The 14,920-nt window shown below is 34.9% G+C and overlaps 1 protein-coding gene across 1 annotated transcript in view; it reads left to right on the top strand.

Moving 5' to 3' along the window:
* Positions 1–10,720, top strand: part of TMEM47 (transmembrane protein 47) — a 28,781-nt gene extending 18,061 nt beyond the window's left edge. Inside the window, exon 3 of the mRNA XM_004449899.5 lies at positions 7,319–10,720. Within this exon, the coding sequence (XP_004449956.1) occupies positions 7,319–7,497 (179 nt within the window). The 3' untranslated portion in view covers positions 7,498–10,720. The remainder of the gene's footprint in view (positions 1–7,318) is intronic.
* Positions 10,721–14,920: the final 4,200 nt, after the last annotated feature.

Genomic DNA, 14,920 nt, shown 5'->3' with positions numbered 1-14,920 from the left:
TAAGTTAAAGGTAATGAGTTTGGCCAAAATATATTTATTTATCTCTAATTACCACAAATAATAATGCATTTTGAAATTCTGAAAGGAATCCCTGGAGCAAGATTCATATGGCGGTGTTCTACCTGCTGACACCTAAAATGAGCCTTACACAGCTACGTTTTAAAAATATACATGTACTGATTTTCAGTTTTACTCATTTTTGACACTGTGAATATGGAAGTTTTATTGAAATAACATTGGTTTAGTGCTCACTTTGCATATAAGCAAGGTAAAACTTACCAGTTATTTGTAACATGTTGTGAAAAGACTTCCCTTTCCAATTCAAAATAGCCATTAAAGAATTGTCTGGAGCTGATTTTTTTTTTTTGGAAAAGATATGCATTACACATAATCTTTTATTGATTTGGGCATAAGGTTAGCGAAATTGGAAAATCTGCTTACATGAAACAATGCTAGCTAAAATTATGGTTGTTTATTTTGCTTGCTTCTTAGTAAACATGCTTATTTGAATGTTTAGCTGGTCTCAGTTTTAATTCAGTTCAATGATTCTTCATAAATATGAATTTGGGGTCATTTCCCCCTTATACTCATCTTGGACCATTTGAAAATGATTTGTGTTTCTCTTCTGGTCTCAAAATGTTTTCTTCTTCAAACATTAAGCCTTGCAGCATCGAGCAATATCTTGTTCTCACACATACAAAATGATATCTATCTCAACAGGGACATACTCTTTCTTTTTTTTCTCCTGAGACTTGCAGTATATAAAATCAAAACAGTCATATCACCACCACTTGAAAACATCTTTTCTCAGGATTACATATTCACTTATTTAATTCAGTACCATGTACTGTGCCTGACACTCATAGGCACTCAATAAATAGTTGGTGAATGAGTGAAGGAAAGATGACTGAGGCATGGGACTCATAATTTGGTGGGGAAAAACAGGGATGTTAACAGCTCTGTGTAATTCAGTATTTCTTAAGCCATTTCTCTCTTTGGGATTTATGAAGCAGCAAGTTTCACATGACAACAGGCCTATGACCAAAGCAGCCTATAAAAGTGACAGTTATCAAAATGATTTTATTCATCAATTCATTGAACAAATATATTTTGGGTATGCACAACATGAAAAAATACTCTCCTGATGTTAGGTAATATATTCTAAGGTTTCTGGGTGCTTATTTTTTTGGGGGGAGGAGTTTGTTTTGTTTTGTTTTTTTTACTGAAAATTGATGATTTAGTCTCATAGACAGTCAAGCAGATTTTCATGGTTTTATCTTCCATTTTTCTTTGAGGTCTTTCATTTAGGATAGGCTTGTTACCATCAGGGATAGTTGCTGGAAGAACTGAGAGCTAGCCATCACTGGAAGACCTCTAAAACCTTGCCCCATGTTCCACAACTTCCTTACTCACAGAATCGTGGAGGTGTAAACCTCAGATCAAATGTTATCAATGATGACAATGCTGGTAATAATGATTATTCTTGTTACTATTAACTGAGCTCCCACCATATGCCACACTGCTAGAATCCAATAAACAATGTTAAAATTAGGTATTTATTTCCCCCATATTATCAATGAAGAAAGCACTTCAGAAAGCTGAAGTCATTTCCCAATGTTCCCCAACTAGTAAGTGGCAGTCGGGGTTTCAATTCAGGGCATCTGACTTGAAAGTCCAAGTGAGGATTCACAAGTCATCTTCACGTCAGTACATATCTCATAGAGAAAAACCAGATGAGAATCAGCTTAGATTTTTCAATTCAGCTGTCTGTTGTATCCTGCAGTTAGAGTACATCCTGTTACTACAGTTGCTCCATCTCTCAGGAGCATCACCTGAAGGAAGTGAACAACTTGAAATGTTATAAAGATCACAAACTGCTCAGTGCAGGATGACAGAACCATAGCACAGATTGAAAGCTATGCACACTTGCAGCACAGTTGACCATGGTATATTTCTTATTGTGTCCCTGGCTAATATATGGTAGGATTCTGATAACTGGCATCCAATTCCTCCTCACTAAGAACTTGGTGAAATTATAGTTAGAGGAGTTGCCTCTGTCTGTATCCTCTTCTCTTATTGTCTGGTTTTCAACTGTCTGCAAGATTTGTTTTTATGCCTTCATTAAAGTTAGGGCCATGAAATGATGGTTCCCCCCTTTTCAAGTCCTTTAACACAAATTCCAGAACATTCTCAGTCTTAAAATTCAGATTTTAAACAATCCCAATTTAGTTGTATTTCTTAGAATATCTCTTTTCTGTTGTATCAGCAAAAAGCCTCCTAAAATAATTGATTGTGAAGAATGGCGAGCAGGATCCTGCAACTGCTTTATATCTCTTGAGCTATCTCTTATTAGAGGTTTGTTTGTGTTTTGCACCTATCTTCATCATCCTGTGAATAGCAGTGGATGGCTAAAGGTATTTTCAATATATATTTCAACAGAAAAAGCAGTGTCCAGGGTAGATTCCAAGCTAAAAAGGAGATTTTTCTATTCACAGATCTTTTGATTCCGTGTTGCCTTCTCTTATCAATATCAAATTATCATTTGGCTGGAACAATTTACAGAATTACTGCCCAGCAACTAATTTCACACCTACTGCTACTTTCAATAGTTATAGATTAGAAAAGAAAAGAAATTCATAGCTTCATATTAACCCTACATGGGCAAATGTGTTTAATCTCCAAATTATCTTTTCCTTTTGGTAAATTCTATATATAGGGACTTGTCTGGGAAGTTCTATCAATTCTGTCTTCAAATTCTTCTAAGTGTATGTACTTCTTTTTGTGCACCACCATTATTACCATAGTTGAGGCTACAACTATTCCCCAAGGAGAATATCTTAATTCCCAAATTTGGTGTTCTCCTACTTTGTTTTAATTTTCTATGGTAACATCTGACTTAAAATATATATGTGACTCCTCTCTTTCCTTTTCCTAGAATCTAGTCAGTCATTTCTTCATTTATAGTCTTTTTATTGCATTTCCTTACCTTTCTTTCCCAGATGATGCCAATCATCACCCCATATTTATCTCCGTGAATTGACTGATCTCCTAATAGCCTGTCTCTTGTCTTTTCCCCTTTTTGTCTGTCTTGCACTCAAACACATGATATATCTTTTGAAATACAAATCTGGTCTTGTCACTTACCTTGGCTTGACTTCACCTAGAGAGGCCATTCCTGAGATTAGGATTCAGGTACATGTTCTTTATTTGGGAGGTGAAGGAACCACTAATACAAGGTCTGGGAAGTGAAACAGGAAAGAGAAGTCAACCAAGAAAGGGTACATTATCAAGCCAGTTGTCACTGTAAGCAGCTGGAGCTTAATCCTCCTGGAAATTTTCTGGAAAGAGACCTCAGAATGATCCCATTTGAAGGATTGGGTAGCTGAAAGTGTTGATTATTTCAATATTGAAAACACTGGAAAAAATCCCCTCAGAAAAAACTCTCTGTATATGAGATAACATAGGGATTAGTAGCTCTACGTTTCTGTCCTGTCTCTATCCATGTAACTTCGAGATTTGTAGTTTACTGCCTATTTTTAAAAGGGGGGAGTGAATAAAATGAACCCCAAATTCCCTTCAAACTTTAAATGCTACACAGCTCTAACCATGTTGCCTCTGAGGCAGAGCCTAGATAGAGGTTTATTTCTTTGAAAAACTACTAGTCATTTTAGCACTTACTGGCTGCAACAACACCACAGCCCATGCCCAATACGTCACTGACTGGTGGTAAACAGAAATATAGAATGGTAGCATTTTCTTGATATCAGAACTCTTTAGTTTTTTTTGTTTGTTTGTTTTGTTTTTTGTTTTTTTCCTTTGCATCATCATGCAAGGAGGGATTTTTACCCACATCTATGTATTTCATTAAATAGAGAACATTTTTTACAAACGCAGAGTTATATTTTTTTCCCTCAGATTTGGTATTACATGCATTTTTCTCTGTGAGAGTGAAATAATTCAGAGGCATAAAGCGTTTTAGGGCAATTTTCATCTGGCTGCAATGCAATAAAGGTTTATCTCTAAGAACGTTGTTCAGGAGAGTATGCCAGTGGAGCCTAATGGAATTGTATTTCTACTTTTCCACCAGAGGGAAATTATGGCATTATATTATACCATGGAGACCAAATATTTGCTAAATAAGACACATTGAAATGAATATTAAAAGCAGTCTAGGTAAAAACCTCACTCCCGGGCCTGGCCTTTTCACCAAAGAATCAGTGTAATCCTTTTAGAATATAATTTTGATTAGTTATTACTTCTCTGCTCAAAATCCTCTAGTTGCTGCCTATCACCCTTGGAATAATATGGAGACGCCTTCCATACTTCACAAAGCCCTCCATAAACGGTCCCCTGGCCGACTCTCCATCCTATCTTCCACCAGCCATTCACCACGCTCTCCCTCATTCTCTGCCCTGCAACCACAGGATCCTGTGTCCTGATGTTCCAGTGCAGCAAATGGGCCCTGGCAGCAGGACTTTTGCCCTTTCTTGGTCCCCAACCTGGAATGTTCCCTCTGCACTGCATTGACCTGGCTCCCTGGCTTTGTTCGGATCTGTGCTCAAATGTCTTCTCCCCAGAGACACCCTTCTACTATTGATCTAAAACAGCAACTCACATCCCTCTGTCTTGTTTTCCTGCTCTATTGTATTTTCATGTCTCTTAACAATACCTGTCATTACATTCTATATTTATTTGCTAATACGCTGCCTACCCAGGAGGATAGCAACTCTGTCTCCTTTCTTAACACTTCCTTAAACTGTATCACTTTGGATATATTCACATATTTATTGAATAAATAAATTTGTTGAATGAGTAAATGAATTATGGTCTCTAACTCACTTTCATATTTTTGAATCATATCATGGCAGAATCAGTCATGATTTGACTAGAGATCAGAGTATAGAAACCTAAGGGAAATGCCCATTTTTTTCTTATCTGCTTGATAACTATGGGATGACTTCTCCCCCCTGTAGCTGATGGTTAATAATAATTGACCTCTTGTTAGTTTTCAGACATTTAAAACATGAAAGTCGTCATTCCCTTATGGAGGCAAAGAACCAGCTGGAATTTTTTTTCTTTTGAGAAATTAATACACATTTTAGCACTTACTGCTGGAAATAGATGAAGTGTGGGCTTTATAATATGCCATTATCTGAGCCCTAACGATAACCTAAAACTTTCTCTGATACTTTTATAACTGTAAACACAGTACAATTTCTATTTTGAATGTAGAGAGATTCTCTTTTTATACAAACCTGTTTATCCATCCACTTTTATTAGTAATGTGGAAGTATGGGAGGCCGGAGCTGACCAGGAATAGTAGTGTTGAGCTACAAGTCCAAAGTGTTTGGAATTCTTATATCTGGTTTCAGATAGATCACAACCTCTAGTCAGAACTTTATACAAAGTAATGATTTTGAGGCATCATACCCACGTGAATTTGCTGAAGGTCATCAGTTTTATGTCAGAGATAGATGACTGTTGTGTAGACTTTCTAGGAGCTTTAATCATTGGTAATCATGATCTCTTGCAGGTGCTGAGAAAAAATGAGACTAGATTGTAAAACCAAATTCTAGTTGAAGTAAACATACTATCTGTCCTATTACTCCTTACAAAAATGTGATAAATTATATCTTTTTGTTCTTTATTCTTCTATTTAATTATTCCCATTTTTGTTGGTCTTGCACTTTAGGAATTTATAGTATTTTAAAGAGGAGTTAAACAGTCATCATTTTAACCTAATATTACTTTAAATATCAGGGGCTGAATTGCTTCTCAGCCTTTTGGCTAACATCACGTGTAAATAATGGAGGTTGAAAAACCTTTCTTGTAAAGGATCAGATAGTAAATATATTTTGCTGTGTTTGCCGTAAGGTTTCTGTCACAGCACTCAACTTTGCCACTGTAGCATGAACAATATGTAAATGACTGCACATGGCTGTGTTCTGATAAAACTTTTTTTTCCCCCAAAAAAAAGAAGCAGTGGGCCAGATTTTTAATTTGTCAGCCCCTGTTATGCATTCCTATAACCAAGATTTTTTTCAGGGAGAAGATTATGTTTCTCTTGAGGGTGGAGCTGTCATATAGTAGAGAATGAAGCAGCTGCAGCCCATAAATTCTAGTTAAATTGATTTAAGTAAAATACAAAGTATGTAATAGATGATCCAATAAGAAGTTATGATTTTTGAATGGAAGTGATCATCTGTAGTGTAATCCAGCGTCTCACATAAAAATACCCACAGGAGAAATACCACTTTAATTTTAGATATTAAAAAAAACACCTTGCCCTACCTGATAATTTGACTTATTTTGTTTTATTAGATATGACTCATCACATTTCCTCTTTAGCCCTGACTGTGAGATCTAAGTGCTAACTAAGGACTAAGAACTCACTTTGGTGCTCTATTATAGTAGCGGTTTAGCCGAGGTTTCCCAGTACCATTATTTCCCATGCCTTCGTTGCAATTCTTTCTTGAAATTAGGTAGAAAATAAATATATAAATGTGATCTGTAGATAAGAGTTACATTTAATAGAAAGGTGAAAATTGGGCGTGCTATCCTGACAAAGGAGACTTGAACCTCTTTTTATATGAGACGGGGAGATTGGATGAGAAGATAAGAATGAGAGTAGTTTGGAATTAAAGTAATGTAAACAAAGACATCAAGATAGCACTTGCCGAAATAATGGGCTGAATTAGATGGTATTGAGAAGCAATAACAACAACAAAAGCATATCTCAAATCAAAGTTGCCAGTTTTCATCAGGAGAAATGAATGTTAATTCCTCAATTCCTCAAGACCATACATAAATACCAAGGGTTTCAGTTGGCATTGGGGTCAGTATTCTTGTGAGGTTTGTGTGATGGAACAGCTTCAGCTTACTAGTATTACTTGTTGAAATAGTGTTAATTATGTATTTTTAAAAAAAACAAAGTGAAATAAACCCATTGCTTTGTATCATTTCAAGATATACCTTGAGATAAATATATATCTTCAGAATCTTAACAGTGTAAAAACCAAGGGCAAGAATTAGTAATTTATAGTTCAAATAAATTATTATATTGCATTGCTTATTTCACCAAATACTGTTCATTTCCTAGTTAGTAACAGGGTAATTCTTACTCTATTGTGAAATGATGTTTAAACAAATAAAATTAATATCTTAAAATACACTATGGACTAAGCAATGCTTTTAAATCTTTGGTTTCTCTGTTTATTGGATTAAAAATTACTTTTAATACATATGTATATTGATATGTTTACATCATTTTATTTCCTATAGATAACATTTTTCTAATTTTGATTTGCTTTTCTTTCAGTTGTTTTACAGGTGTGCAGTCTGGTCCTTTACCCAATCAAGTTCATTGAAACTGTGAGCTTGAAAATTTACCATGAGTTCAATTGGGGTTACGGCTTGGCCTGGGGTGCAACTATATTTTCATTTGGGGGTGCCATCCTTTATTGCCTGAACCCTAAGAACTACGAAGACTACTACTAGAACCAGTCGTCTCAAATTTAAAAAACGAGCAACCATCCCCAAAAGGATTACGTCTGTGTCTTTTCTAACTCACTCACTATTTTCTAAAATACTTGTGGAGCATCAAGCAGTTTGCTCAGTTGATTTAATATCCTTTGCCTTTTGGCTGTCAACATCATAACCAGCTTTTACATCCATTTTAGGGACCTGCACAAATTACGAGAGCTGATTAGACATAGGCAAATGCTGCAAACTTCCAATATGTTCATGTCATTTTTCTTGACACATGAAGGGTCTGTATGACAGCAACTCTTGTGAGAAAATATTTGGAATGAGAAATGCCTGAATCTCCTATTGCCTGCAGGGGAGCAGCTGGCATAAGCAACATTTAGAAGTTCCTTTGCGCTGACAAGGATTCCACTGTTAGAATCCTCATCGCCTGCCTATCCCACCCAATGACTGCATTGGCCGTTGGTTATTTGCTTGAGTGAGCTTTGAAAAGCGAACTGCCGTTCAGCATCTAACAGCCGTTGTGAATGTAACTGGTTAAATGGTACACATTCCGCCTTCAAGAATACTCTTTTGAATGGGAGTTTATGCTTTGGTAATCCGCATCCCCCTGGGTAGGGAGTCAAGACTTGAGGAGACATGTGCTTTTCATTATGTGGTTAGAAATTGTGCCTCAGCCACATTTAGAAAGGGGAAAAATTTGAGAGTCTTGGCTTTCCTGGGGTCAACTAGAAAGAAACATGCATGAGTTGCTTTTGTCCTAACTACCCATTAAATCATTTACCAAACATTGCAGCAAGCAATTGTGCATATATAACAAGCATAACTATTTTTATAGACTGCGAACCATTAGTATAAATTGTAATAAGTTATTCCCTAGCTCTACACATATGTCCGCCCTTTTACACATAAAATTAATATTTGCTCTAGTGAAGTGGTTTGAACACTAACCTTGTACACATCATTAAGAGGCTTAGATTGATATTCATACTTATTTACCGTACAAAAGTACATATACTTTAAAGCTTTTGCTCTGTCTTCTCTACTGTTTCATTGGAAACTTTTAGTAGATTTGCATAAGAAGAAAACTTGAAATGGTGTTAATCTGAAAATGAATGATGCTTCTGTAAACACTGTAGTTCAAAAGAGTAGCAGTTAGGATGTTAGAATGATCATTTCTCTGAAAAAAAAATTAAAGAAGGCCGCTATTTTTTTCAAGTGTTTTAAATGTTTTCATTTTAAAAAAATGGATAGTGATAGATTTATATAAATTTCTCAGTAGAGGAATAGAATTCATCTGATTATCACCTGGTCCTCTGAAGTTAACTGGATGGGCTGACTGATTTGTGCACACAAATATAATATGTTTATGTTAAAGGAATATTTTGTTGCTTGTTCAAATGGAAGGAAATGTCAAAATAATAGGGGATAAGTTTGCAACTAATCTCACTGCAAACTTGTGTTATTCTGTTTAATAGTCAAATTTGGATAGTTTAATTATAAACATATTTTTATATCAAATATACAGTTCTAATATAAAAGTTATAAATAATTATTTTTGTTAACAAAGACACTAAAACGGTATGTCCTGGTTTTGGCCCTCTTGCAGAAAGAAGCATTGGAACGGTAATTTTAAATGCACATTGTGCTATTGTAATGCAAAATCTGTTAAGAGCAGAACCACATCAATAGTATTGAAAAATTTGCTTTACCTCCCAAAGCAGAATTCTGCTTTCAGCTTGTCTTCAGCACTGCTGCCAAAACAACAGCAAAGCAAAACAACTATTTTATTACTCAAATGCTTAAAAAAATTCTCTTATCTTGTGAATTTTCTATAGATTCACACAGCAAATATGAAGTACCAGGCTTATTCTTTTCAGCCATGCTAGACAAAGTGATTTAATGCATCCTTGAGAGAAATCTTTATAAAAGTGTATGATTCTATAAAGAATCATAAGAAACTACGAATAGAAATTTCCCAGAAAGATATTAGTATTATAGAAGCTTTTGAAATGATTTTCTTAAGAAATAGTAAAATCTGGGGCAGACTGTCTTGCAATTAATTGCATTTTGTCATAACAGCATGAGAAATACGATATTTGGATTAGGGTTTCAGTTACTAAACACCCTCTATTGTGAGAGGATCCTCTTTATTCCTGATAATGGAAGAACAGTATTTTGGTGCTGATGTCAATGAGGCGCTTTTCTTAGTCCTAAAAGAGGATGTGTGAGGCCAGTACCACATCTTGAGTCTTAGCAAGTTTTCATTCTCTGTCAATATGACAAGCTGGAAAGTGACAGAATGTTATAGGTTAAGGCATACATGTTTGCAGTTCACTGAAAAGTAGATTTCTTATATGACTTTTTTCCCTTCCCAGTGAAGAGCCCTATGCTATATTTTTACCATCACTAATATTTGGAATGTTTTCTTACCAATAGGCTCAGTACAACATGAAAAGTGTTGCTCATCCAAATTACTATTTTGTCTATTGGAATAAACAACAAGTGAATTAATTGTTTGCCTACATTAATATTATGTCTTTGCAGCTTTAGTTTTTTTTTTTTGATGTTTTCTTACACGTGAAATTGTTAACCATAAACTCATTGTTTATCTTAGAGAGTGGTATATGCACACACCTACATAGCGTAAAAGTACACAGCAGGGCTAGTTATTTGGATTTCTAGCACAACTATTTAGCCTTTTATAAGTTGAACATGTGAATTTTAAAAACATAAATATAGAGAGACCTGTGTGTTTGAAATATAAATGATATATACGGATTAGCATGTACCTGTATATTATAAAACATGCAATGAACTGACTGGTAAGTGACGTCTAATTGTATGGCTAGCAATGTAATTTATTCAGACTGTATTTTTGTACAGAGCAGCGCACACTAACCTATGCCTCTTGTGTCCTCTTTAATGCCTAAAACTGTGCCTAGAAATTTCATCTGTCTTAAAAAAATAAAATATACTTCATGCTGTTATTGCTATTAGTTTCTCTACTGCTGTTCTATATTTATTATTTTTAAATATATGACATTTACTACTTCAGTATGAATTCATGGTATCCTGGTTATTTTTTTTTTAGCAGTCTTCTAGGGAACCTGTTGATCACTCCAGTGGTTTTGAGTTTGCAGTTTGAAGATCAGTTCTTCATTTCATGATTTCTGTAGCTGACATGAAATTATCTCTGTGGAAAAAATAAAAATAAAAGTGACTTCACTCGCTACAGTTTGACTCTTTGTCTTCTCTATTGTGTAGACTTTTTAGACAAGACTTGTAAATTCTATGTCTTCAGTTCACTTTCTCCTTTAAAATGTATGTTATTTAGAAAATGTGGCTTAATATGACATGATTTTTAAAAACAACACTATCTCTTGTCTTTTATTTCAAATTCTTTCCTAAGAACCTTTCTGTGTTTTGCAGCTGAGTTATACAAATAATCAGTGATAAAAGAAAGGAATAATTTTTTTAACTTACTGTTTAAAATTGCACAGAAAGGAGATGTGGCAGAGGCCAATCTTTCATTTTCCTTATTCTCCAATCACATAATTTAGGAATAGTAGTAGCAAAAGGGTTTGATACTATATTTTGAATTTTGTCTAGTGTTCAGTGTTTGATAGGTTTAAGCAAGATTTCCTGCACTATTTCAATTTTTTTAAGTCAGAAGGCACTATAAATTTTCAGTGTGTATGTGTAAAAAAATAAAATTAAATCAAGATTTCTTATCAGAAACCCTTTTCATGTGCATAAATGGTGAGTATACTTGGAAAGCAATTTAAATTATACATACATTAAAATGTATTTCTATGTTTTCCAGAGAATTTCTTGAAGGTATTAATAAAGCCATATACCACTGAACAATCTTTCTTGCCTTAATGAAATCAGTTTGAGTATTAAATATGTATTTTTATAATGGAGACATTCTTCTTGTCACGTTTCTCATGAAACTTAAAATTTTGAGTTTCACAGTATATGTTTTCTGCTAAGGCCAAAATATTTTACATTACTTATAAGCCTATGATATAGTTACTAGCAAACCTTCAAAAGTATGCACATTTAGTGTAATTATGAATTCTAACTTTCCATAGTCCTATAATTTTAGAAATTTTCCTTTTCAATAGCTTTATTGTATTCTCATTTGATGGTGTAACATCATTCATTTGATATATTCTATTATCAGTATAAGTAGTTTCATTTTCATACAGAATTCTCTTGAACAAATCACCTTTACAAACATGCCCTGCCTGGTAATTATACATGACCTAGTTTCTCTGAATTTGGAAGACATGGAGACATAGCTTCACTAGGATTTGATGGGGGAAAACCCTTTGCTTTCAGAGGTTTCATTGTGAATATGCGACAGGAAGGCAATTTCAATTTGCTTTTTCCATAATGGCCTTATAGCCTATTAACAGTTTGTTTTTTGGTTTGTTTTTAAATATTTATTTTTTATTTCTCCTCTTTCCCACCCCTCACTCCCCAGTTGTCTGCTCTCTGTGTCCATTCACTGTGTGTTCTTCATAGCCTATTAGCAGTTTGTTTTAATAAGTCAGTCCTGTGCCATGTCAAAACAATGTCCCATTATGATGGTTTTTAAGTCATTGTGGCTAGGGAAGAAACATACCAAAATTATTTTGTATATTGTATTCGGTTGAATACCTATATTTTTTATTCATTTGTAAGATTTCCATGTTATTACCTTCTGTTAAAAGTGCAACCTTAAGTGAAATAAGATTAAAAGAGCAAAAATAATTAAGTACTTAGGAGTATTTTCACAGGAAGCACTAATTTATTCAAAATAACAAGGCCTATTTCCAATATCAGAACACTGTGTCCTCTTACATAGCTTCTTAAATGTCAACAAAATCAGACTGAACAACAAAATTCCATGTAATAAAATGCCAACAATTTTTCTTATATAAGGCAAGTTTGGGGACTGTTTGAGAAGTCCTCACCTTTTTAACAACTACTAACACATTGCTCTGAGCAGAAGGTCCGTACATCTCTATCTGGAAAGTCAGTTTTCAGAGTCATCAGTTAGGTGACACACATTTCTATTTGAGCAGTACGTCTATGGTTCCAAAGTCTAGGAGAACAGGAGCTGAACTGTTCAAGTGGGAAGGATAATATGTGGAGTTTCTAAGCCAAGATTAACAGCCCACAAAGAATAGTGTTCTTTGTAGAATTAATCTGTGTTGAGTTGTTCCCCAGACAACTTCAGTTTTGGCAAGCAGTTATTTCCAAGTTCAATGACTTCATAGAAATAATGATTATAAAAGAAGCTTGGAACAAGTACTGGAAAATCAAGCCACCAGAAATCTTGAATACTTCAATCTCTGCATGTGACAAGGATTAATGAAAAAAATAGTATCTAAAGAGTAAAAATGATATATGCTAATTTTTGCATGGATGAGGAGCTGTCTGGGGGTGACAAAGGCATTTCTCCTATTAAGAGATGAGAGGCAGCCAGCTGTGGAGTAAAACTTAAAAATATTACATGTATGTGATAATGGTATGAAAGACTGCCCCTTAGTGTGCTTTGAATTTATCATCATCAAGGTAAAATAAGATAGGAATGTCAGTCATTCATGCAGCCCATTTAATTTTAGAGTTCATAAGGAAGAATTCAGATAAATGGTTTGTTGTAAGCCCGAGCAGGAGACTTTTAAGATTTTTATGAAAGAGGAGTTAAACTGTTAAGAGTTAACTGGAGAAAAAATGCTACTTTGCTGGTCTTTGATATATACAATAACTTAAAAGACATAGATAACAGTACTACTCTTGGCAGCCTTTTCCAGACAAACTTCTGTATCAAAGCATTTTTGGAGAAAAAGTCCCCCTTTGTGTCCACATTACTGCTCAGTGGTAATGTGCTAATTCCTGACACCAAGAACCAAGGACAAGTTCTCCAATTTCTAACTTCTAAGTTATTCTTCATCTTAACATTGTCTAGCTATTGTCGTTTTAACTATTTGAGATGTGTGGTTTGTCCGAAAGAAGCAAAACAAGAAGTTGTAATAAAAGATTTCACACTTAAGATCATGAAAATTGTTTCTCATTCAACTCCAAGCTACAAATGCTGTTCATCATTGGAACAAATTTGACATCAAAGAAACCAAATTTAGAAGTACTTATGGAGGCATAATGTTTCATATATAATTTCAAGATAAATTTTCTGGAGGCCTTGATATTTGTAAATGCTTCTCAGTGAAGCAAAATTGTGGAAAATCCATCACTCAAATTTATTTTCTGCAAACCCTCAGTGTTTAGAGCATAGTTTTCCAACCAACTTTGTGGACATGGAATACTTTGGATTACTCTCTCCTATTTTTTCAGGCTTGGGTAAAATTTATTTTTCCACCTCTGCCTCAGAAAGTCAATAAAGTACATATTTAATTGAGCATTTGAGCTGCAGGAAGTACAGATATCATCCCCCCAAAAAACCCCAGCAACCTACTGCTGTCCATGATTGAATGGCATCTAATCAGAAATGCTTCAGAAATTGAGGCAGCAATTAAGACTTCTTATGCCCATTCAAATTAGAGCAGTGTGGCTTCAGTAAGATTTGTTTGTTATGCTTTGGGAGGGGGAAAATACATGTGACATGCTGTTTTCCTAAAGTCAGGCTGGTTTTGATTTATGAGTGTAAATGTGTATAAATTTCATGTGTTTATATGCTTGGAACAGTTTGCATATTTGCTATGTTGGAACTGGAGCCTTTTAAGAATTGTTTACAATTTATGGAAATGCAGAGTTAAAGTCGTAAGGATTTGGGCAAAATTATCTACAGGAAAAGGAAATCAAACAGTTTTATCTTCCAAGCCTTGCCATTTAGACCTAACTGCATGCTATAAAGTGGTGCATGGGTGGGAGAGAGTAGAACCTGACTGGTAGATGTAGTTGATTAGTTTTGGGGTTTTATGCTCCACCTGTAATGATTTCTCTGAGAACAATAGAGGACTTGGCAGGCAGCCATCTTTGCACCGGCAGTCCTGCACCCCTGGTCAGAGGTGATTAGAGCAGAGATGGCGCTAGCCTTGAGCTAGGCCCCTCTGTTTCTCTTGCCCATTAATTTGGAATTGGTCTCTGCATGTAGTTAGTAATAAAAACACAGACTATAGAGCTCTGGGGTGTGTGCAGAGATAAAAAAAAAAAAAATCAAATTGCAGAGAATAAAGGAATCAAGTAGAGACGCAGAGAGAAGCAGTGAAAAGGAACCATATAGGAACCAGAGAGAATGAAGGAGTGGTAGTCTCAATTCCTAGCAAGGTCAAGATGCATTGTGTTCCAAGAAATATTCTTGTGTCCTTCCAATCATTTCCTGTTTTGATTAAGCTGATTTTAGTTGGAACCAAGAGAACCCTTACAAAACATCCTTTCATTAGAGGGTTCAATATGCAAGTCATACTAAATCTCCAGAAAAGTA

Source organism: Dasypus novemcinctus, chromosome X (genome assembly GCF_030445035.2).
Source record: "Dasypus novemcinctus isolate mDasNov1 chromosome X, mDasNov1.1.hap2, whole genome shotgun sequence".
Taxonomy (NCBI): Eukaryota; Metazoa; Chordata; class Mammalia; order Cingulata; family Dasypodidae; genus Dasypus; species Dasypus novemcinctus.
Note: the sequence above shows the minus strand (reverse complement) of the source record. Positions and strands in the feature narration are given on the sequence as shown.